This window comes from Saccopteryx leptura, chromosome X, assembly GCF_036850995.1.
Source record: "Saccopteryx leptura isolate mSacLep1 chromosome X, mSacLep1_pri_phased_curated, whole genome shotgun sequence".
Taxonomy (NCBI): Eukaryota; Metazoa; Chordata; class Mammalia; order Chiroptera; family Emballonuridae; genus Saccopteryx; species Saccopteryx leptura.
The window spans coordinates 99,938,193-99,964,139 of NC_089516.1; the positions used below are offsets into that span (position 1 = coordinate 99,938,193).

Below are 25,947 nucleotides of genomic sequence, written 5' to 3' on the forward strand. Positions count from 1 at the left end.
TGTCAAAAATTAAAAAAAAAAGCCACATGTAGCTAATGGCTATTGTGATGGATAGCACAGACACAGAATAGTTCCAACTTCACAGAAAGTTCTATTGGACAACATTATTTTGTGAGGGCACGAACCAAACTGAGTTACAAAGAGCAATTAAATAAGTAAAAAATAGAAAGTCAGTGAGCATCACATTCATATTTTTTTCCACATAAACACTGTCCCAAAATATTTATATAAGCATCTGTGCACAGCATGGTGAATCACAGAAAAAAAAAGTTTGAAAGAACTGCTTTAAATCATGTGTGCACAACCATGATTTTTATTGTTTTGTTTTTTTAAAGAGAGAGAACATGGGAATGACAGGGACTCCTTGTACTTAGTAGAGTCCTCACGTTTTGTGATGACATTATCCACAGCCTCATATCCCTACAGAAAACCTGGGGCCCAGATCAGCATTACCAAAGTAACAACCTTGGGACAGCAAAATTACAATATGAAAGCTGATCATGATGGACCTTAGGGACTATATTACTATATTCCTCATATCTTGTCATTCATCTTTCTCTTTTTGCAAAAGGTATCTTTTTAAAAGTACAGTTTGTTTGTTTTTTCCTTAAATAAAAGGGAAGAAGAAACTAAGGTTAGGAGGGTGAGAGGGTGTTAATGCGATTTGTACATGGTTACAAAAAGAAAGTGATAGAATGAGCCCAGGCCTCCTCATTTCTAACACCAGAATTATTTCTACACAGTCCTCAGGGGCAAGCAATCATCCTTTATGGCCCAGAATGTGCTAGCCAATACATTAAACAATCTGACTGATGAATACTGCCTGGATATGATGATAATGGTGGTGATAGCTAACATCAGCTTGCTGTTTTAAACACTATATGGATTAACTCACGTTACCTCACAGCCATCCTATGAGCTAGATCCTATCATCAGTCAAGCCTACTTTTGAGATGGAGAAATGCAGCTGAGGATGCTAAGTCATTTGCCCAAAGTCACAAAGCTAGTGAATAGCAAAGCCAGGAAATAGACTGAGGAAGTCTGGTTCTAGAGCTCTACCACCATTTAATATCCACCCTCATATAACTCAGATAAATTAATTTCTCCATAAACTTTAATTAAGAGTATACATGACAGTTATCATTTATTATCACCCACTAGAGTCCACACAATGTGATTATGTTCTGCCCCACAATATCAGCATTAAAGGGGATCTACTCTATTAATTTCATCAAAGTAACAGCTTCGGGTTCAAATACTACAAACTGGAATATGGCTGGGCCTTATACAAGCCAGGTTAACTGCTTAATGCAATTCCAAAAGCTTAAAGACGAGTCCTTTAAATATATGTATTTAAAAGTTTGATTAATGTTCTTCAAACCTGCAGATTTTATCTTGGCATATAATAAAACACAAATTTGCTTGATAACATGGGTGGATTTATTTCTTAAGATTCGAGTACAAACTTAAAAACAAGAACAGAGCTTTTCATCAGGAATAAACACAAAAATCTCAGTCACAATACTGTAATCGTGCACTTAAACAGAAATTACAAATATGAATACATTCTAATTTATAACTACATTTGAAAATTAAAATATTTCTTTCCAAACCCCAAATACCACACAAGTCTTTAACCTGTTTTTTATCTTAAGTCAGAAACATTTGTCCTATGCTATCAAGAAAATATAGGTGAGGATTATTAATCAATCTTTATGACCAAAGAAGCATTTACTTTCCTGAACTTTTGACTTTTTAAATCATTCACCTGTACCTCAGTTCTGAAAAACCACACAGTTAACCTCCCCTCTAGAAAACAACAACAAAAAAGAATGAATACAAAAATCAAGGAGGCAGGAGACTTTCATGTAATTAAAGCAAAGGTCACAAGTGTTCGACTAAGAAATGTACATAACTGTAGTAAATTTTTTAAAGTACACTTTATTTGAATGACTGACGTGTAGTAACAACAGTGAATGATTTAAACAGGTATAAAAATGTAGAATCAAAATTTTTAGGCTCAAGTACTTGAAAAGTCACTATGAATATGGAAATATCTGTTTACATAAATATGTATATTTCATAATGAAAAATCAGGGGGTAGTGGCATCTCCCTGGTCCCTTAACAATATTTGGATTTTCGCAAAGAATTAGCAGCACCCAACCTTAAGTGTTAATTACGTGTTTCTAAGGACCTACACAACAGATTAGTTGGCAGTGTTCTAGCTTTCGGGGAGATGGAAGTGGGTGGGGTGCAAATATCTGAATATGCATGCACTCACATATTTAAAATCATCATTCCGAATTGGGGGGGGGGGGGAGTCACATATTGAAAAAATCTAAGGAAATCATTCCTGAAGGATCAAGAGTGGGCCTGGAACAGTAGAAGCTGAATAGTAGTCTACTTGATAATAATGGTTCGTCACTCTTCAAAGGCAAGTTGGGAAGAAAGAGAATACTCACATATACATAACTGCAGGGAGAACTTGCCTCGAATTTTACACTGCAGAACACTGAACAGAAATCTTTACAAAAACCTTCATTCTTGCTTATAATAACACCAGATGATTTTTTCCTTTGTACCACCATATACAAACATTTAAATAGTTTCCTTATAAATATTTTAGAGCAAAAAGAATGTATTTTGTTGCAGTGGTGGTGGCCCACATCTGTACAAACAATATAGGCAACATATATATACACATATGTATGTATGTATATATATAAAATGATTCAGAAACAAAGTGCAAAGAATAACAGTATTAAGAATTTTTGCTGTTTATAGTAACCATGGTTCAAGTGTGAATATCTATCGGGGATATAAAATCCCTGATTTTAATTAAATATTCAAAAGGAGCCCACGCGTCAAGTTACTGCACAAATATCACTCACTCCCTTATTAAGTAACTTCCCTTCTCCCAAATCCAGCATTTCCAGTTTCTAAGCTCTTCCCACAAACAGGGAAAAAGTAGTAACAGTGTGTTCTTCCCTTGACTTCCCCAAACATCCAAGTTAATCAATCATTCATAGATTCAAAGAAAATATTGGGAAGTCTTTCATCATAACCCGCTTTGCTAAAATTAAAGCAAAATGAAAGGCTTCTGAAATATGAACTATTGCTCAAGAATCTAACCAGCAACCGCAAACAGACCTTAAATCCTAGTGTAATTTAACATGAGCACATGTGAAAAGCCATCCTGCCACTGGAGAGAAATGCAGAGTCTAAATCCTTTCCAGGTTCAGCGCTGTGTAAGGGGCTTAACTCGAAACATGACTTCCTCACCTTTTCTAACAGAGAAAACGCTGCCTGTGAACATTTTATTAACTTCCTATCATTTCACTCTTGCCCTCAGCATTATATTTTGAACAGAGAAAGGCAATTTTCAACATTTTTTTCAAATGTATTTAAGTATTCTTAAGTCATTCAAATAATTAACAGTTACTGACTTTAGACTTCCAAGTTTCAAAAAAAGCAGTTCAATTTCCCTTTAAATATATTACTGGATATTTTTGGTGTATTTATGTTGTTTAATTCTTACTTCAGGCACTGTAATTATTCACAATATACAATAATTCTATGTCTAACCTAGGCAACAATTATCAATCCTAAAATGGTTTCCAAGGTGTTCTTTGATTCTCTGTTATATTATGATTGAATTTTCCCTTCAGGATAAATGCTTGGAAAAGAATTTTAAAGGCCTGTAACATTTCTGCTTTGAGTAGTGTTAATACATATTTTTTGTCATGCTTAATATTTTTAAGCTTCTTCTGAACTAGGAAGACAACAGACATTGGAAGATGCAAATTTCCTCAAACTACATTCTACTCCAACTCTAATTTATTTTGTTCAACATTTAATATTTTTCTCATAAAAAAGTATCAGGCTAATTTTTAAAAACAGAGTATTTCCTCTAAAATTCATAACACAGCTAAAGAGAAACAACTTTTCAATTTTAGCTTTACTAGAACTATGCAAAACTAAGTTAAAGTTTACTCAACAATTACTTGAATCACTTTTTTTTAATTACCATGTCTTTAGAATGATATGATATACTTTACATTCTAACACACAGCTCAAAAAGGCGTAAAACTCTAGAACTGAAGAACCGCCAGCCACCTCCTGCACAACTGGAAAGAGAGAGCTTTATTTGCCCCCATACATTCGCTCAATGTCTTTGAGGTAATGGTTCTTCAGTTCCTTCCTTTTCAGTTTGAAAGCATCAGTGACCAAACCAGTCTCAGGGGTCCATGGCTCTGGGCTTAATCGAACCTTGATTGGAATTTCAAAGCGCTCCAACTTCACTGAAATGAGAAGGGGTCAGGAGCAGGGGGTAGGATTTGGGAAAATGGGGGCGGAGTGGGAGAGAAACAATTAATAAAACAAGAAGTTTGCAGGATTTACCTAGATGATGAAGGCGAGGAGACAAACATGTAATTGTGTGTTAATAACCGATACCACTATCTAAAAATTTCCTTTCATATTTCTCAGAGTATATATAAATTACTTCAGTTGGGTTGTTTTGGTCTATGCAATTCTTATTCAAATATATATGCAGACACCCTCCCTATTCAGAGTCTTTCTACTTCCTCTGCCTGGAGTGTCCTCCCCATTGCAGATGCACAGCGCCCTTCCTTACTTCTGCCCGTGTCTGCTGGAATGCCCCTCCTCGGAGAGGACTTCCCTGAACAATCACAACAAAACAGAAGTTTCTCTGTCTCTCTGTATCAGGAGTCAGGAACCTATGACTTATGAGGCAGATGTGGCTCTTTTGATGGCTGCATCTGGCTCGCAGACAAATCTTTAATAAAAAAAATGTTAAAATTATAAAACATTATCATGTATTACAATCCATTCATTTCCTACCACTCATGTTCATGGTTGCAGGTGGAGCCAATCACAGCTGTCCTCTGGGACAACATCAACTTTGTATTGGATAATGCATAAGGTACACGGGTCGTTGTATGGCTCTCACGGAATTACATTTTAAAATATGTGGCGTTCACGGCTCTCTCAGCCAAAAAGGTTCCCGACCCCTGCTCTATATCCTCTTATACTATGTTTTCCTCAAAAAATACTTAACATCCAACATATTATATATTTGCTTCACCCAGTGGTGGGATTCAAATAATTGAACAAATGGTTCTCTGTCCTAATGAACATTTCCAGTATAAAAACAATATACCAAAAGGCAGTTTATTCTTTCATGCATTTAATACTTAAATAAGAATAGAAGAGGTATACAAACCTAGATTGTTATATTGTGCTTTCGACATGGGCGACCGCACAGACACCCACTTTAGAGAGAACCCTGATGACAAGTGACATTTTAACCAGTTTGTTGAACTCAATAAAAAATTAGGTATTGGTTCTGCCGAACCGGTGCGAACCAGCTGAATCCCACCACTAGTCTCATCTATTAGAATGTAAGCTCTATGAGAGCAGTTTTTCTTTTGTTCACTGCCATCCACAGGGCTACAATGAGAGCCCTCAATAAATATCTATACATTTATGCATTCATTCTACAAAAATTAAGCCTCTAGACAACTATTCTTCACAAGCATAATAAAGCATAAACAAGCATCCAAATCAGAAACAAAAAGGGTATTGTGAATTTCATACTTTTAAATAGTATAAGGTGCATCATATATATTATTTGAGAGACAACTCAACATACTGAAAGAAATGTAACAAAATAAGGACACAGAAGCAATTGATACAGTATTCCATAATTTTAAATTCAATAAATTTACATGTCACCAAGTTATTTATTATTAATACTAGCTCATGCTTAAAATTCTGAAGGCCCATTAACAATAATGTGAATCTACACTTGAGCTTTATTTTATACACAATTACTTAAAACGGCAATTTTGAAGCAACAGATATCTGCATGTTAAGAAAGTACTGCTAACAGTCCAGGTGACTTTATTATTTTGTTTTGTTTTGTTTTGTTTTTTTACAGAGACAGAGTCAGAGAGAGGGATAGACAGGAATGGAGAGAAATGAGAAGCATCAATCATCAGTTTTTCGTTGTGAAACCTTAGTTGTTCATTGATTGCTTTCTCATATGTGCCTTGACCGCGGGCCTTCAGCAGACCGAGTAAACCCCTTGCTCGAGCCAGCGACCTTGGGTCCAAGCTGGTGAGCCTTGCTCAAACCAGATGAGTCCATGCTCAAGCTGGCAACCTCTGGGTCTCGAACCTGGGCCCTCCACATCCCAGTCCGACGCTCTATCCACTGTGCCACCACCTGGTCAAGCTAGTCCAGGTGACTTTAAAAACAACTTGGTTTCAGTGACAAGTATAGAAGAAAACAAATTTATGGAAGTTTTTGTTCTAGTCTGTGTTTTACCAAAGCTTGGTTGAATTAGTGAGTTTCGTATTAAAATGAAGAAAATTATAAAGCTGAGTGTGAAAAATAATCTTTCAAATTACTTAGAACCACCTCCCTAAAAGTAAAGTCTGAACAGGTAGTAAAGGGAAACACACACAGACACACACACACACACACACACACACAGACACACACACAAAAAAACCTTGCTCATATTAACCATGTCTACGCTGTTGACATATGACAGCTCATTACACAGGAGTTCCTGAAATAAGCTTATCTACTCCCATGGTCACATTTAGATCTTAAGGAAACAGTTAAATTCTCAACTATGGATTTGGCTCAACATTTTATTTCATATTATTGCCCCTACTTACACAGGTTCTGTTCCAGAAACACTAACAAAATTGGGACAAATCAGGCACATTACTTCAGTTGCACACAAGAAAATTCAGCATATTTATTAAAAAAAACTCCTATATTTAATCTTTATTATTTAAATTCCTCTTCAACGTCAAAAAGAATGCATCAGAGGTTTCATTTTGGGAAATCCTAAACATTACCTAAATCCTAACCATAGACTATAGAGAGCAAAGAGCAATCACACAGTTTCCTATCAACAGAATAAACTGCCATGCCAACAAGTAGGAAAGATTAGGGGAAAGAAAAAAACAAAAATTATTTTACTTGTGTCATTTTCATCTGAATTACCCAGAACACTATGAAATGTGATCGGTAGGTGGCAGCAAAGGGCAATGTTTCTAGCCATTTGTAGCTGTCAGATCCCAAAACATTTCGTGATACTACATATATTTCGCATTTATATTTAAAATATGAAAAGGACTGCTATGAAATATGTATAATTTCATACAGATATACTGAATACAATCCAGACTATTTTATACTTTTTGGCATAAGTGTTGAAATTATTATTTCAAAAACAGTTGGCAAGAGAAATCTTTGTGGCATAGAAAAGCTTATCATTTATACATTTAGCTCATATTTAGTTCATTATCTAAATCCTGAGTTGTTCAATTTCACTCCTTATTCCAGCACAGAAAAGTTACAGGGACTAGCAGGCCCTAGAATTTTATTCAATTTCCACCTGATGGTGGTACAGCTTGATTTTTCCCAATGATTGCTTTTCACACATATGCAACGACAAACTATTCCAGTATTATTCTACTTCATTAGCACATTCAGAGAGTGACTAAGAATAACAGTGTACTGGCCAAAATACTTTGCGAATTGCTACATTTAAAGGAAAGAATCAGAATTTGTATCAATAAAACTTTAGGTATCCTGGTAAAATCAATATAAAAAGTGTGCTATACCAATAATACCATCATTAACAAAATCATCAATTGGCCACTTTCTTTACAATAATAAAAGGCAACTGTTATTTAAATAACTGTAGAATATCCTGAGTTGACTGTAAGAATGTTCTTCTTGAGGAAAAATAGTTTTTCAACTTCAACCTTATAACTTATATAACTACCTATATTTTGAAACCAAAATGGAACTTAAATAGTTAATTTAAAAAATAAATATATATATCCTTTGATTCAGAAATTCCATTTTAGGGATTTGCACTAAGACAATCATTACATAAGAAAATAATTGCATATACCAGATGTGTGTTATATTTGTTTACAGTCGGGAAAAACAACAAGAACTGAAATGGATATGCTTATACTGGGATACTCTTTAGTTATTAAAATTATAATGCAATTCTTCTCTATCGACTGACACAGAAAAATATCAATGAAGTTGCTAGGTAAATATACATACAAGAATGCAGTGTTACCAACCAAAAATAAATACTATCAAGTTATTTTTACATCCTCCTTTATAATTTTCTGTATTGTCCAATATTTATAATGAATACAGATAACCTACAATCAAAAATGATACTTTGCCTAACTGGTGATGGTGTAGTGGATAGAGAGTCGACCTAGGATGCTGAAGTCCCAGGTTCGAAACTCCAAGGTTGCCAGCTTGAGAAAGGGCTTGCTCAGCCAACTGAGCACAGACTCAACAGCTTGGGTGCGGGGTCACCAGCTTGGCTTGAGGCTCCTGGTCAAGGCCCATATGAGAAAGCAATCAATGAATAACTAAGGAGCTGCAAGCAACTATGAGTTGATGCTTCTAATCTCTCTCAAGAAAAGAAAAGAAAAGAAAAGAAAAGAAAAGAAAAGAAAAGAAAAGAAAAGAAAAGAAAAGAAAAGAAAAGAAATAAAAGAAAGAAAGAAAGAAAGAAAGAAAAAAGAAAAGAAAAGGAAAGGAAAGGAAAAAAAAGAAAAGCAGAGAAACGAAAAGAAAGAAAGAAAAGAAAGAGATTATATCATTATTTTTTAGGAGGGAAATTCAACAGTTTAAAACTAGGTTAACAGCCTTTAACTAAACATGCAAGTGACACACAGTTCAACTCCACTTCCCCTGGAGAATAATAATTTAAACAGTTAAAATACTTTTAAAAATTAAAAAGACATTAACCCCAAGGAAAGATAAACTAAAACAAAAGAAAGAGGACACTAGGTTAGAGAGTTCAACTGAATTTAGAAGACCGAAAACAAATGGACTAGCAGTCACTGAGTGGGAGCCAAGAGAGCTAAAAGCTCACTGCAATCTAGGAGCCCAAGAAGGAAACCAACCTCCCGAGACAGAAGCTCGGAAGACAGAGCTGAGCAGTACACTGTTTGGAGGACAGTCCTCTTCATCCTGCTCTTCCCCAACCAGGCTGGAGACAGGTTTACTGTTTGGAAAACTATGAACTTGAGACTCTCGACTCAAGGACATAGGTGCAACAGAGAGAGGGAATAAAGATGGGGATAGAAGGATTCAGGGAGGTTAAGGCTCACTCATCTCACTCCTGCCCTTTCCCAATTTCCTCTATTTGGCAACCAGAATACTGGCAGTCAGGCTAATAACTGACCCCAGGCAAGAGGATGGAGAAGTCATCTTTTGAGAAATGGAATGACCCAAGATGCTAACATTTAAATAACTTTTCAGTGAAGCCCAGTAAAATTTACAAACAGGTTTTCAATACCTCATTCTCAAATGTGAATGGACAGACAGGATCAGCAGATATGTGAGAGGCCATGACCAAAGCAAGCAGACAGCGGAACTTAGGGAAACTGCCAATGACAGAAGAAAACATGAAAGGAATCTTTTCAACGTTCTCAGAGGAGTAAGAGATAACACAATGACTAAATCCATGGAAAAACAACTGGATGTTATTGAAAGAATAGTGCAAAAGCAGGAAGAGATGAAAGAACAGTGCAAAAGCAGGAAAGAGACCTGGAAAATAAAACTATGATGATGGAATTCAAAAGATATAAGATGATGGAGGAGGACGCTGCCAGAATATAAACAAAAAGGATGATATAGAAAACCAAAGAAAAAAGAATAAAATGAGAGGATTAAGGCAGGAGTCCAGCCTCCATGTCAAACGTCCCAGATAAAAACACAAACACAGAATATGAAGGGGAAAACTGAAAGAGCAGCCAACAAAGGATACACAGTATTTCCAGAACTGAAGGGCAGAGACCTCCACGATAAAGAGCCCACACACTCATTACACACAGTGCTAAACAGTAAAAGACCCAAAGAAGGATACATCATTCTGAACTATGAGAACAAAGCTGGACCATTCCAAACACAAGCTAGATGACCACTTTATTTATTTAGCAGGGATGTTGTAACATGCAAATAATTAGATAGGTTATTCTACTGATATAACACTTAAAAATTCTTCCAACATTGAGACCAGGTGGTGGCGCAGTGGATAGAACATCGGACTGGGATACTGAGGACCCAGGTTTGAGACCCCAAGGTCGCCAGCTTGAGCGTGAGCTCATCTGGTTTGAGCAAAAATTCACCAGCTTGGACCCAAGGTCGCTGGCTCAAGCAAGGGGTTACTCGGTCTGCTGAAGGCCCACGGTCAAGGCACATATGAGAAAGCAATCAATGAACAACTAAGGCAGCGTGTTCTCAACCTGTGGGTCACAACCCCGGTGGGGGTCGAACGACCAAAACACAGGGGTCGCCTGAAGCCATCAGAAAATACATATTTATTTATGTATGACGCAACCCACAGGTTGAGAACCGCTGAACTAAGGTATCGCAATGCACAAGGAAGAACTGATGATCGATGCTTCTCATCTCTCCGTTCCTGTCTGTCTGTCCCTGTCTATCCCTCACTCTGACTCTCTCTCTGTCTCTGTAAAAAAATAAAATAAAAATTCTTCCAACATCGAAATTCATTATACATATTTAAGAGGTAGGTTTTTAAAATTATCCATTTTATTAAAACAAAACAAATAAACAGACATCTTGAAGAACCTCATGCACAAGACACAATGAAATGAATCTAATGAGCTTAAAGTCAAGCAATTTCTTACTTACTGGCATTTGCAGCTTCTCTAATTTCTTTCAGTATTTCAGCCTCCATGGCAGGGTTATTGCAGATGTCAACCCAAGTTCCTTCCACACCTTTCTGTTGTGCCAAAAGGGTCAGCCTTTTCTGATTAGGAACCACAAAACTAATCACATAGGACTGGTCACTAGAAAATTAGAAAATAAAACAAAAATAGAAATGAAAGCACTGAGAACAACTATTCTTAATTTTTAAAATAAAATAATACATTACAAAGTAATTGCAAAGACACATTTCTTTTTATTACAGTTTCATTAAGAAGTAATAAAGCCCACACTACCGGCATAAAGACAGACAATATAGACCAGTGAAACAGAATAGAGAGCCCAGAGAGAAACCCTGCATGGATGGTCAAATGTTCTTCAACAAGGGTGCTTCGACCAGTCAATGGGTAAAGGACAGTTCAAATGCTATACAGATGTTTACTGGAAACCTTTGCATTCTTATTGACCAATGTCACACCATTAAACTTAATTTCTAAATTAAAAAAAAATTACCTTTTGGCAAAAGCACAGATGTTGTCGATAAGCGGACAGTTCTTCAGTGCCGCTTCCACCTTCCCCAGGGATACATACTCTCCAGCTTGTAACTTCACCAGATCTTTCTTACGATCTGTAAGTCATGAAGAATGTTCAGTGTTCTATGGTCCATTTTATTAAGGTCTGTACAATTCTGATTTTCTTTCAATCTCACTGCTTTGAACTTTATTTACAAAGATACTTCTAAAATTGTGTTATACACAATGCTTGCCTATACACGTCACTCAAGAAAATGCCTAGTTAAAATAAAGAAGTACTATAGGCCCTGGCTGTTTGGTTCAGTGGTAGAACATTGGCCTGGGGTATGGATGTCCAGGGTTCAATTCCCAGTCATGGCACACAGGAAAAGTGCCCATCTGCTTCTCTACTCCTCCCCCTCTCACTTTTTACTTCTGTCTGTCTGTCTGTCTGTCTGTCTCTCTCTCTCTCTCTCCCTCCACTTCCCCTCCTGCAGCCATAGCTAGATTGGAGCAAGATGGCCTTAGGCTCTGCAGCCTCTAAGAAGAGCTTGGTTGCTGAGCAATGCTCCAGATGGGCAGAGCATCGCCCCCTAGTGGGCTTGCTGGGTAGATCCCGGTCCAGCACATGCAGGAGTCTGTCTCTGCCTTCCATCCTCTCATTTAAAAAAAAATGCTATAATAATATAAAGAAGTACTAGCTGAAATGTTACCCACTATACTGAACACTTTAATATCTTATCATCTTAAACATTATAAAGAAGTTAATAGAATAAACAGGACTTTGGGCCATTCAATTTGAATGGCAGTTCTGACAGTTGTGATCCTGGGTATGTCGGTTAACCTGTCCACCTCTCGATTTTATCAGGGGTAATGATGCCTTCCTCATGCAGGCATGTACTACAATGTCTGCACAGAGAACATGGTCAATAAAGGTTAATTTACCATTTTCCCTATGTGGCATTATCTTGTTAAAACGACAGCAGTCTAAGAATGTACTGACACAAAGGAGTGTGGCATGAATAAACCAATCACCAGGTTGCCTCATGACCTTTGCATGAGTGTTGACTTGCCAACTCATAGCCTGGGAACCTACTCTATGTGCCAACAGAAACAATCTTTGTAAGGATGAAGAAAAAAGTGGGGATAGTACTGATTCAAATTGAACCCAATTTCTGTTTCCTGGAAATTTTCCCAGCGGCTCAAACTTCTAGATAAAAATATCAAATTTCCCCAGAAATCTTTAACTATATTCAGGTTAGATACGGTCCCATGGACAGATTTACATGGATCACTAGAAATATGACTGAGGAAATGTTATGGCTTTAAAAAGGACCTGACCGGGATTCTATAGGTTAGTCCTTATCAGCAAGTCAAATGTTTATTTTAACTTTTGCCTGATTAAAGTGAATAGCATAAGCGCCATGTGGAATAGCTTTTTGAACTTATAAGTCTGTTTCAGTAGGCTCAAAAAGAACAGACCCAAACCAACTGACATTCTAAGAAGAACAGATTCATGTTGAGGATTGACAGAATTTTCTAAGGTTCAGGACTAGTTAGAGCCATACAGATGGCTGCCAGGGTAAATGCGTCCACACTGCCTCTTGGGTGGGGAGGTGAACGGTGAGGATCGATGAGAATAGGGTGTTTATAGTAGATGGTTACATAGAACCATGCGCAGTTGACCCAAAAAATACCTCTTCTGAGCCATTTTGCTTCTAATTATTACCTATCTGCTATTTTCCTGCCCGTCCTCCCAGCCCTAACACTGCTGCTACCCCTGACTTAGTAGAGGCAGGCAATGCCCTACTCTAAACATTTGACAGAATCAACTCATTTAATCCTAACAAAAGCTACAGCAAGCCAGTATTCTTGTCCCTGTTTTACAGATGGAGAAGCACAGATGTAAGTTAAATACCTTGCCCAAAGTTTTAAACCAATGGAATCATCACCCCTATTAACGACTTGACTAACGTTATCTTTTATACATGTTGAAGTTGCAAAAACTAAGGAAAACCAGAGAAAAGGAAAAGCACTGACCAATAATCTGCAAACAGCCATCTGGGTGGAATTCTCCAATATCACCAGTGCAAAACCACCTTTGGCCATTTTCGTCCACAGAATAATCCTCTGCCGTTTTCTCTTCATTTTTAAAATATCCCATAGAGATATTCTGTCCACCAATTACGATTTCACCTCTGGGATTTGGCTTGTCGTGAATTGTATAACCGCCTGGAAGGAATTAAAACATATTAGTTACTGTTTGAAAACAAAAATTTGCTTGCCTTAGTTCTTAAAGCTCCTTTGCAAGTATTTTCCTGCTGATCAAATTATACATCAATTTATGGGAGAATATCAGTTTGTACTTATTCAGACTTATGTGACAATAGTGGGTGACTATGATCTCAGAAATACCAGTCTCAATGACAATTAGCAACCATCATCCACCCTAAACCTTCCCATGAACATAAAATTACACACTGAGAAGAACATCATTAAAGCTTAAGGTTCAAAGAACTCTGTTAAGAGAAAATTGTTACAAAGGAGGGTAACACTGGGAGCTGTTAGAAGTAAATTAATAATACATTGATAACGCATTTCGGATTTTTCCTAAGGACATTTTAATCAAAGGGAGCAGGTAGTAAGTGATTACCACGGGCAACATTATTAAGTCAGAACGGGAGACAATGGGAAACAGAAGAGAAATTTCATTTTCTTCATTTTTCCTATGGCTAGTTTATTACTTTAAAAATTAAAGCACCAAATTAACTGACAATAACTATTAAAATATTTCATCACAATTAATTACCTGTTTATTATTGAATAAAGCTTACCTTGAGAGAAATATATAAAAACCTGTATTTATAAACTGATATGCTGATTAGATTTTATGGCATACAAGGATTAAAAGCAGTCTTCCCCCTTTAGTTGTTAGATGCTCTTTAAATTGAAAACTATTCAATATTTAAACAGGACAAAACCCACTGTATGTAAAACATTAAGATCCTGCTTATTATATAAAGCAAAGGTTCCTTCATAGCAAGGAAAACTCCAAATAAATACATATCCAAAAATGGACCCACTTCCCAAAACTGACATTGAAGCACAACACCAGGAAATCAGAAAATAAAAATTCAAGTTAAAATATTCTGTACCAAGTTTTACTATATTCCTTGTTTCTGTGATTATACAGCCTAATAACCTACTTCATAAAACAATTTTGAAGCTGGTACCCAAAACACAAGGATACATATAGTATCCTTAAGTATAAGAAACACAGTTTGTTCTTGTATTATTATTTCTTGTTATATTATTAATTGTATTATAACTGTAAACCTACTTTTGCCTACCCCTCTACTATCTATATTTTCTTCAGTTTTCATTCAAGAATTGGATGGGCATTATCATGAGAGAAAGGACTTATTCCCAGGATGTCAAATTCTTGGGAATGAAATTGGCTCTTCGATGTGGTTTTTTAAAATGGTTCTTTGCTCATAAAGTACCAACAATAATGCATATAATGAGCAAGCCATGTAGGAGAAACACTGTTAGAAACTTTTAAGTTTATGCCAGATAAAGCCTATTCAATTTCTTGGGTTGAATCAACCTAAAGGATATCCTATAAGCTGATCCCTTAAATTCTCAGTTTGTGGCTCCATCACAATCTGCGTATTCTTGTTTAAAATCTTAAATTTTTAAATTTTTCTTCCTTTATCTGGCAAGGCTAGGTTGTTAGGTATTTGCTAATTTTGTAGTAATGTATATGGTTAGTACTTTTTTCATGATTTCAAAATGAAACGTAGGAAGACAAAATGGTTTCCTTTTGTCTTCAACTGACTTGTAAAAAGAATGATCGCCAATGTCCATAAGGAGCAGGTTTCTGCTAAGTGGCTTGCCTTTGCAGTTACATGTAAAAATCTGACTATGCAAATTGCTAGACAGCTGAGTCTCAACTATGAAAACATTTGCTGGGCTCAAGATCTAAGAAGGTGTGTGTGCGTGTGTGTGCGCGTGTGTGAGTGTGTGCGCGCGCGCGCGCGCGAGAGAGAGAGAGAGAGAGAGAGAGAGAGAGAGAGAGAGATGTCACTCAATCGAGAGAGAGAGAGAGAGAGAGAGAGAGAGATGTCACTCAATCGAGAGAGAGAGAGAGAGAGAGAGAGAGAGATGTCACTCAATCCCCTGAAAACGACATATATCCTCCTAAACCAGGATTGCCTCACTAAGAATTGTTTCCCCTTTACAATCGAGTGTTCCCAAATTCGGAATCATCATGACTAGAGCGGCGAGATTTTCTCTGACAGTTAGCAACCTACCAATGTTGCTGAGGAAAAGGAAAGCGCAGGTAACAAGCAACAGACAACCTAACACTTTAAATAAATGGAATCATAAGGCTCACAAAACTAGAATCACTAGCACTTGTCATAAAATTCTTACCTTCCTGCCAGTCTTTTAGCTTAATTTCACAGCAAATGAGAGGGGCTCCCACTCTGCCGGTAGTATAGTCGGTAACTGTGAGGGGGAAAAGTAACAAAAATATTATTAGCAAACGACACACCAGACTCACACCAATGTCATAACAGGAACAGAGGAGCTACAGCCAGATTCTGAAAGGTGGCAATAGAAAAGAACCCAGCAAAAAAGGTACCAAGTGTGATCAGTTTTCAATGTCAACTTGCTTTCAACAGTGTAATTGATTTCAATGTTCTTACATCATTTCGGTTTGTCACGGTTATATTTCAGATTTTTAAGCACAAACATCTGTTAAAGGAGAAGAGCTGGCTCCACCATTATCTGTGTGGATTCTGGTAAGATAGATTCTGATTGGGATTCCTTCTCTGCCATTCATTGATCAGCTGTGTTACTTAGAGAAGTTATTTAATCTCTCTAAGTCTCCATTTCCTCATCTATTAAATTGGGATAGTAACGGAACCTATTTCATATAGAAATACACTGTGAGGATTAAATGACATGAGACATGGGCAATACTTAACACTTCCTGGCAAAAAATAAATTGTTCAGTAAATGTTAGCTGCTTTTGTAACCTGTGATTATTACTACTAACATCAAGTATTTATCAACAACCTATTATATACCTAGCGTTATATTAAATATTATGAGGACAACCTAAGGATAAGACCCTGCTCTCAATGAGTTTATGAACAAACTACCTGGGAAGAAATGCATGTAAAACAATTTAGAGCACATTTAAATACTAAACTGCATGGTACCGACGGTGATCACAATGGTGCATTAGAAATTAGAGAGATCTATGTAAAATGAAGCAGTTCGGGAAGGCTTAAGCGTCGCAGTGGATAGAGCTGGACTGGGATGCAGAAACCCCGAGGTTGCCAGCTTGAGCGCGGGCTCATCTGCTTTGAGCAAGGCTCACCAGCTTGAGCCCAAGGTTGCTGGCTTGAGCAAGGTGTCACTAGTCTGCTATAGCCCCCTGGTCAAAGCACGTATGATAAAGCAATCAATGAACAACTAAGGTGCTACAATGAAGAATTGATGCTTCTCATCTTTCTTCCCATCTGTCTGTCCCTATCTGTCCCTCTCTGTCACACACACACACACACACACACACACACACACACACACAGAAGGGAACAGAAAATACAGAGACGAGACTAAGAATGCCTGTATGAGAAACAGTGAGAAGATTGGCTTGTCTGGAGAAAAGAACCAGGTACAGATCCGTGTGTGGGGAATGGAAAATCATAAATGGTAGGTACAATGGTGTCAGTTCAAAGATGTCTTGAAAGATAAGCTCACCAGGCATGAAGTAGTGTTTGAGGTGAGGTGGCTGACAGAAGTATACAGGATGAATCAGAAGGTATGTATTAGAGGCGGACACAGATGTCAAAAGGTAGACACAGCCACTGAAAGCTTACTGCCTCCCAGCAGTATGAAGTTTTATAATAAAAGGTTAAACGCCAAAGGGGGCATGTGAGGAAGGGAGTGAGCCCATAAAGAAATGGGAAAGACTGATAAAAATTTAAAGATACTGAAAATAATCAGAGGACTTTAAAGCTAATACCTTGAATGGCTTTAAGGGTGATAACACCACTGTTACATATACTTTGGTAATGGAGAGAGTTTGGGATAACAGTATTTGAACACTGTGTTCAACGTTGCACACAGTGAGTTTAAAAGTGAAAGTAGGATGATTATCAACAAAAATGCCTATACCCACTGCTTTACAGCCTGGGATGATTTTGCCACTCAGAGGATATTTGGCAATGTCTGAAGATATTTCACTGTCACATCTGTGGGTAGTGGGTAGTAACCAGTATCTAGCCGTTCAACATTCTACAATTCACAGAAGAACCCCCAACAGGAAAGAATTATCTGGTTCAAAATTTTGATAGTGCCCATGTTGAGAAATCTGCTATAGGCTGTTGAAAATAACAAAAGAAAAACAAACAAGTCATGGCAGGAATGTAGATTCAGGACAGAGCAAAAAAAGTGACACTTTGTTCCAAGAGTGCAGTTCTCCAAAGAAGAGATCTTTTAGAGAGAAAAAGTTATGGGACCACGGTGACCATTCTGAGGACTGACAAACATGGAATACAGGTGTGTGCAAATGTAAGTTTACAGTTGTTCCTATGGAAAAGAATACAATAATTAGTACATAATAATACAAGAATAAATTCTATGTGTTACATACTCACAACTGTAAACCTCCTTTTGTTCACCCCGTATTTACAAGGCTTAAAAATAAGGGTACATATGATGCTGAACTAAAAGTTTCTAAAACTAAAACTATTTAAGTTTGCCTTGAATCCTGACACTACTTAAGAGGTATAATATGACCATGGTTCCCAAAGGCAATGTAAATGGGCTTTCTGAGTAGTGACTAACACAGGACTGCCACATTAACCATGCTTACCTTCAGTAACTGTCCCAGCACCACACGATTCCGTTAATCCATAACCCTGACCAACGGGGCAACAGAAGCAGACATTCATGAATCGGTGTGTCTGAGGTGACAGCGGAGCGCCACCAGACAGCATCATACGGACATTCCCTCCTAACAGAGCCTTCACCTTTTTAAATAGTATCCTTAATAAAAGAAGGGATAAAATAATGTTATTCTTGGAAACACTAATTTACAAGCTCTAGGAAAGATTTCTCAATGTTGGTTGAGACACCTAAATTTCAAAACCATGGTAATGAGGAGAGGTTAACCAAACAACAAGTAGTAACACCTTGAAAAAATGTCACGTAACAGTTTTAAAAATACAAAAAAAAAAAAATGCAGTGTTGGGAAATTGCTTAGATGCACAGTAAATGAAATAAAATGATGTCAAAGGAAAAATATTTTAAGTTATCTTGGAAATATTTAGTCATCTATCTTTTCTCACTTCCAAAGAAAAATGTTTCCCCAGCTCCACGCCCTAGTACTGCATTTAAACTATTGTATTCATATACTTACTACACTATTTTATGAAAACAGTAAGTCAGAAAACTTCATGCAGAATAAATCTTTCTCTAAATCATTTTTATTTTTTTCAATTACAATTGACATATAGTATTATATTACTTTCAGGTGTACAGCCCAGTGGTTAGACATTATATAATTTACTAAGTGATCACCCTGCTAAGTACTGAACCCATCTGACACCACATATATTGACTATGTTTCCTATGCCGTCCTTTACATCCCCATGACTATTTTCTAACAACTAATTTGTACTTCTTAACCCTGTCAGATTTTTCACCCATCACCCCCAACCATCCTCCCATCTGGTAACCTTCAAAATGTTCTGTTGTCATGAACTCCTTTAAATTATCTTCCTTGGAAACTTTGTATCTGTCCTTCAATTCCAAATTACAGCATTGCTTGGTAAAAAAATGTTGGCTAGAAGTCCTGTTTTTTATCACTTTGACTATTTCCTGCCACTCCTTTCTGGTCTGCAGAGTTGAGAAATCAGCTCCTTTATAGGTACCTTTTCTCTTGCTGCTTTTAACTTCTACATTTTTTTATGATGTATCTTGGTGTGGGCCTCTTTGGGTCCATCTTGTTTGGGACTCTCTGTACTTCCTAGATTTGTATGTCTACTACCTTCTCCACGTTAGGGAAGTTTTCTGTCACTATTTTTTTAAATAGGTTTTCAATTTCTTGCTCTCTCTCTTCTCATTGGCACCCCATGATGCAAATGTTGGTACATCTGAAGTTATCCTAGAGACTCCTTACACTATGTTTATTTTTTTTAATTCTTTTTTCTTTCTGCTGTTCTAATTGTGTTCACTTCCTTATTTCTTAAATTGCTGATTTGATTCTTGGCTTGATCTACTCACTGTCAAGTCCCTGTAAATTATTTGTCATTTCAGTTAATGGAGTCTTCATTTCAAGTGTTTATTCTATCTATGTATTTTTCTGAAGGGAGAAGCAGAGAGGTAGAGACAAGACTCCCATGTGAGCTCAACTGGGATCCATCCACCCAGCATGCCCACTAGGGGGCGATGCTCTGCTCATCTGGGGCATAGCTCCGTTGCAACTGGAGCCATTCTAACACCTGAGGTGAAGGCCATGGAGCCATCCTCAGTGCTTGGGGTCAACTTTGCTCCAATGGAACCTTGGCTATAGGAGGTGAAGAGAATGAGAGAGAGAGGGGCGGGGGAGGGAGGGAGATAGGTAGTAGATGGGTGCTTCCCCTGTGTGCCCTGGCCTGGAATCGAACCTGGGACTTCTGCACACTGGGCTGACACTCTACTACTGAGCTAGCTGACCAGGGCCTTCAAGTGTTTTTTTTTTTTCTGTTTTCTATGTCCATTTTATGCTTATTATTTCTTTGTTGAAGTTCTAAGTTCTTCGAGCATCCTCATAACCAGTGTTTTTAGCTCTGTATCTTATAGCTTGTCTCCATTCTGTTTAGTTCTTTTTCTGGACATTTCTCCTGTTCATTCACTTGGGACCTGTTTCTTTGTCTCCATATTCTGACTGCTCCCCTGTGTTTGTTTCTATGTATTAGGTAGAGCTGCTATGTCTCCCAGACTTGGTAGAGTGGCCTTATGTAGTAGGTGTCCTTAGGGCCCAGTGGCACAGCCTCCCTGGTTGCCTGATCTGGGTGCCTCAGGTGTGCCCCTGTGGGGGCTGTGTGTACTGTCCTGTCATAGTTGAGATTTTGTTTTTAAGTTTTATCTATTGACTTTAGAATAGAAAAAAAAAAAGGGAGGGCGAGAGAGATAGGACAGAAACATCAATCTGTTCCTGTATGTGCCCTGATTGAGGATTGAACTCAACACCTTTCCATCTGGGGATGATGCTCTCACCAACTGAGCTACCTGGCCAGGGCTATAGTTGAGCTTTGATTGCTGTCGGCATCACTGGAAGGGATGGACCACCAGGCTGGTCAGCTTTGAGGACTGGCTGCAACTACAGAGAAGCTGCTGTACAGGGGTTCACTCTATGGAGCAGGACTTGCTTCAGTGGGGCTTTGGTGCTCACCAAGTCCACCCCTTGACTGTGTCACTCACAGAGGTGGTAGGGTTGTAATCCAGCATGGTCTAAAGCTGTCCACTGGGTGCATTTGCTCTGGGACCTCCCAGGAGGTAGAGATCAGCCATTGCCTGTACCCTGCCTAGGGCCACCCAGCACAAGCTACATTGTGATGTGCAGATTGCTGCTACTTGTGCTGGGCTTAGAGGTACTCAGAAAAGGCCAATAGGAGAATCAATTCTGACTGCTGCTAGTGCTGGGCCTAGGGCTACTTAGCAAGAGGTATACGATATGCAGAGGCCAGATACTGCTTGTTTGAAGGATTTTAGGAAAGTCCAAAGCGTGAGGAAAGAGAGACTATTTGTAGGGAAAAGCCACAGCTTGAATAGGCTTGGAAATGGGGGGGGGGGCTGGATTCAGGGAATCTCTAGGGCAGGGCGAACAGTGTGAACCAGGTTGATGGAAACTCAGATATGGTGCCCACCTGCTGGCTCTGTAGGGGTAGGGGTCTTAGAAAAGGACCAATGCCCTCAGCTAGCACGTCTCTCTTGCAGAACGCTATCCCCCGTCAGCTCTTGCCTTAATGCCTACAATGCAGTTTCTCTTTGTATGTATCCCTGGTTCCTTTTAAGCTGCTGCACCTGCACTGGAGCACAGAGGGGGTGAGTAAAGTAAGTCCCTGCATGGACCCTTTAGGAGGAACACCTGGGTCTCCAGCAGCCCTCCAGCTCACTCAACCACAATCCTCATTGGTTTCACCTCAGAAGTTAGGGGACTTCTCTTCCTGGTTCTGAAACTCTGGGCTGGGAGGCCTGTGTGTGTGTATGGGGGGAGACCTTCACAGAGGAGATATCCCTCCCAATTTTAAACCTCCATATGTGTGTGTGAGACCACCCTATTCCACATCTATGCCCCTCCTACCAGTCTCAATGTGGCGTTTTCTTTAAATCCCTAGTTGTAGGACTTCCATTCAGCCAGATTTCAGGTGATTCTGAATGATGGTTGTTCTGTAGTTTGGTTGTACTCTGATTTGATTGTGGGAGGTTTCAATTACTGCATTTACCTAAGCCACCATCTTGACTACCAGAATAAATCTTGAAAATCACTTTTAAAATGAGAAATGACACCATTTTTAAACCCAAATGTCTTGATTCAAAAGTGTATTTTACTTTTTCTTTATGAGACCAAATTTTATAATTAAATCTTTAAATATTTACTCAAATATTAAAATTTGATAAGTTGCCAAGGTCAGAGTTCAGGGTCCTCTGCTTGCTTTATCAGCAATGAGACTTAAAAGTAAATAAAAGAAAAAGTCAACCTAATGATTATGGTGGTGATGCTGAAATTATATTAAGTTGCCATTTATTTATTTATCTTCCAGATATAAAAACACAAAAAGATCTAGACTTAAAATATACTCTAGAAAGTGTACTTACAGATTGCAAAGTGGTGCATCATATCCCTTTTTGATCTGTTCCAATTTGTAATCATAACCTATCTTGAATAGAGTTTTCTGAATATAATTCATCTCTTGGACTTTACTCATAACATTCTTATAAATTCGATCCATGATTTCCTATATAAGGTAAGCAAAATATGCAGCAGTCTGAAAAAAAAACTGGACCAACACTGAGACAGTCTTTAGTTGAATATACCTGATTTGCAACATCTTATATAAATACCTTTAGTATAATTCACATATTTATTATGTAATTCATTTCACTGACTTGTCTATTTCAAAAAGACTAAAGACAAGCATAAGGGTCTCTTCAGTTCTATATGCTTTATTTATCCAAATTTTTTTAAATATTAACTTCTTATATAAAAGTAATTTTTCAAAATTCTGTTCTTCAAATATATTCACCTGTTTTCAAATAGTGTCAAACACCCAACTATGTTGACTCTAATTCTGATGTTTTTCTCTTTACTACTATTACTTTGTGACTCTTAAAGCATGGCAGAGTTTTACAGTTTCTTAAAATTCTTATGTTCTGGTAACTTAGTCATTTCTATTCCATGTTTCCCTTTTACTAAAATTATTGGGGTGACACTGGTTAACAAAATTATGCAGGTTTCTGGTGCACAATTCCACAACATATCATCTAACATGGCATCATGCACCCATTTTAATAGAAGCTCAAATGACCAAAAATATATATATAGCAGGATTCTTCATCACAGCTCCTTGGAAACTTAGAAGTAGGACTAGGTTTGGGATAGACTGACTCCCACAGTAATACATACAAAAAAAAAAAAGCCTACACTATCACTAAATTATGTTTTCTTGAAATTGAAATTACTTAGCATAAATGAACAGATTATATAAAGCACATCTATTTATAAATACCTATTTTAAATAGTGAAAGTAGGCCTTAGTTTAAATTTAGTTGTGTTACATTGGATAACTTTATGAATGGCTCTTAATAAAAGCAGGGACAAAGATAAAAAGCCGTTCACAAATGAAGACAGCAGAACCATCCCTTGGTATTACGCTAAGTGAAATAAGTCAAAGGAGACAGATAAATACTGTATGATCTCACTTATATGTGGAATCTACAAAAGCCAAACCTACATCAACACAGAATAGACTGGTGGTTGCTAGGAGCTGAGTTTGGGTTAATGGGAGATGTTCATTAAAGGGAATAAACTTATAGTTAAAAGATGAGTAAGTTCTTGGAATTTAATGTACAACATGCTGACTGAACTATAGTGAACTATACAAGACTATACTGCATACCTGACAGATGCCTAGAGCAGCAGTTCTCAAAGTGTGCGCCAGGGTGCACTGGTGCGCCCTGGAAGATTTCCAGGTGTGCCCTATGGGATTCCAGAGAAATATATGCCTGTTGGGGACCAAAAAACCAACAGAGTTTTTGGAGTTTATATTTTTAGGGGACAGAGGGTGTGGGGAAATGGCCGTAAGCTGACAATTTGCTCAACCCCCCACCTCACTTGCCGGATTAGGTTGCAAAAGGCTGTTAAACTAAGCTGTGGTGCTGGATTGTTTACACCAGTGGTCTGCAACCTTTTTTGGGCTACGAATTGGTTTAATGTCAGAAAATATTTTCACAGACCGGCCTTTAGGGTGGGACGGATAAATGTATCGTGTGACTGAGACAAGCGTCAAGAGTGAGTCTTGGCCCTGTCTGGTTGGCTCATTGGTAGAGCGTCGGCCTGGCGTGTGGAAGTCCCGGGTTTGATTCCCGGCCAGGGCACACAGGAGAGGCACCCATCTGCTTCTCCACCCCTCCCCCTCTCCTTCCTCTCTGTCTCTCTCTTCCCCTCCCGCAGCCAAGGTTCCATTGGAGCAAAGATGGCCCGGGCGCTGAGGATGGCTCCATAGCCTCTGCCTCAGGCGCTAGAGTGGCTCTGGTTGCAACAGAGCGACGCCCCAGATGGGCAGAGCATCGCCCCCTGGTGGGCGTGCCGTGTGGATCCCGGTCGGGCGCATGCGGGAGTCTGTCTGACTGCCTCCCTGTTTCCAGCTTCAGAAAAAAAATACAAAAAAAAAAAAGAGTGAGTCTTACACGGATGTAACAGAGGGAATCTGGTCATTTTTTAAAAATAAAACATCGTTCAGACTTAAATATAAATAAAACGGAAATAATGTAAGTTATTTATTCTTTCTCTGTGGACTGGTACCTAATGGCCCACGGACCGGTATTGGTCCATGGCCCAGGGGTTGGGGACCACTGGTTTACACTAACCCCCATGTTCCCTGGAAAGACTGGAGGCAAGTTTCTTCTACGCTTTGTTCTATCCTTTGTTTGGTGTAAAGTTGAGATGATGTGCATGGTGGGGGTTTGAACTCAATACAACTAAGAGTAAAAAGAGAGGAATTCTCCAATGTATTGACAAGGAAATGAGAGTATGCCTTTCAAATATATGCCCAAACATTGAAGAAATCATTAGGACACATCAGGCTCATGTTTCTCATAAACACAAGAATGGAAAAACTTAACACATTTGTGCTGGGACCTGCCAAACTTACTAAATCTTACTAAGAATGTATCTATACATATAAAATACAACTTGTCATTTTTTTATTTTTTAACCCTTTTTACGAATTCTAAAAAGCATAACTCAAAAAATGTAACATAAAAATGTTTTTTAATGTCAGAACAAATTTAATTTTGTTGTATTTATTTCGTTTACCATAAAAGCACACTTGGACTTTATATTTTTTTCTTTAATATTTGAGTTAATTATTATAACATATTTCTCAGGAATTTGTATATAGTGTGCCTACAATTATTTGTAGGATTTTAAATGCACCCCGACTTCAAAAAGTTTGAGAACCACTGGCCTAGAGTAAATCTTAAATGTTCTCACAGCACACCAGCACGCACACACGCACACACGCACACACACACACACGCTTAACTTGGTGAGATGATGAATGTGTTAACTACTCTTAATGTGGTAATCACTTCACAATATATAAACATATCAAATCATCATGTTGTACATGTTAAACTCACACAATGTTATATGTCGATTATATGTCAATGAAGCTGGTTGGTGGGGAGGCAACTATGGCACTCCAGCATAGTATAATGTTCTCTTCACTTCCAGCAAAGGCATCACTATTGTATAACTAAAATACTTCTCTAGATCCATGACTGACAAATCCCAAAAGGACTTTAACAGCCTATAACTGCTCTTCTTAAGAAAGTGTATGGGATTTTAAGGTTAAAAAAGCATGTGGGAGGAGACCGATATGTGAGAACTACTTCCACTGCTCCTTTCAACACTAGATACCAATCACAGAAAGGTCTTAATGAGCAGGGAACACACACCACTGCAACAAATTGGAAGGATTTATTGTTAGCACATTAAGCATTAAGTCACCCTTTTACCTCAACCTAATTACCTGTTGTTCAATTAAGACACTGCTTACAAGAAGTAGTGATTTATTCTGAATTCTCACAATGTGACTATTACAATACTAAGTGGATCTTTTATTCTGACTTAGGAGAAAAACAAACCCAGAAAATAAAACCTACCAAAAACAATTCTCAATTAAAAAAAAAGTGAGAGGAGGGGTAATAGAGTGATTCCTGCATGCACCCAGATCAGGATCCACCTGGAAACCCCGATCTGGGGCCCACGCTTGAATCAACTGAGCTATTCTAAGCACCCAGGGCTGAGGCCTGGACCAATGGATCAAACCCAGAATTTCCACATGCCGAGCCAATGCTCTATCCACTGAGCCAACCAGCCAGGGCCAAAATGTT

The 25,947-nt window shown here is 38.1% G+C and overlaps 1 protein-coding gene across 2 annotated transcripts in view; it reads right to left on the reverse strand.

Annotated features, from left to right (window-relative positions):
- Positions 1 to 1,653: 1,653 nt before the first annotated feature.
- Positions 1,654 to 25,947, reverse strand: part of ACSL4 (acyl-CoA synthetase long chain family member 4) — a 237,783-nt gene continuing 213,489 nt past the window's right edge. For both annotated transcript variants that reach the window (XM_066356064.1, XM_066356067.1), the window contains 7 exons: positions 22,147 to 22,286; positions 18,158 to 18,330; positions 15,703 to 15,777; positions 13,309 to 13,500; positions 11,270 to 11,384; positions 10,742 to 10,899; positions 1,654 to 4,302 (listed from right to left, as the gene is read on the reverse strand). In XM_066356064.1, the coding sequence (XP_066212161.1) occupies positions 4,145 to 4,302; positions 10,742 to 10,899; positions 11,270 to 11,384; positions 13,309 to 13,500; positions 15,703 to 15,777; positions 18,158 to 18,330; positions 22,147 to 22,286 (1,011 nt within the window). In that variant the 3' untranslated portion in view covers positions 1,654 to 4,144. The remainder of the gene's footprint in view (positions 4,303 to 10,741; positions 10,900 to 11,269; positions 11,385 to 13,308; positions 13,501 to 15,702; positions 15,778 to 18,157; positions 18,331 to 22,146; positions 22,287 to 25,947) is intronic.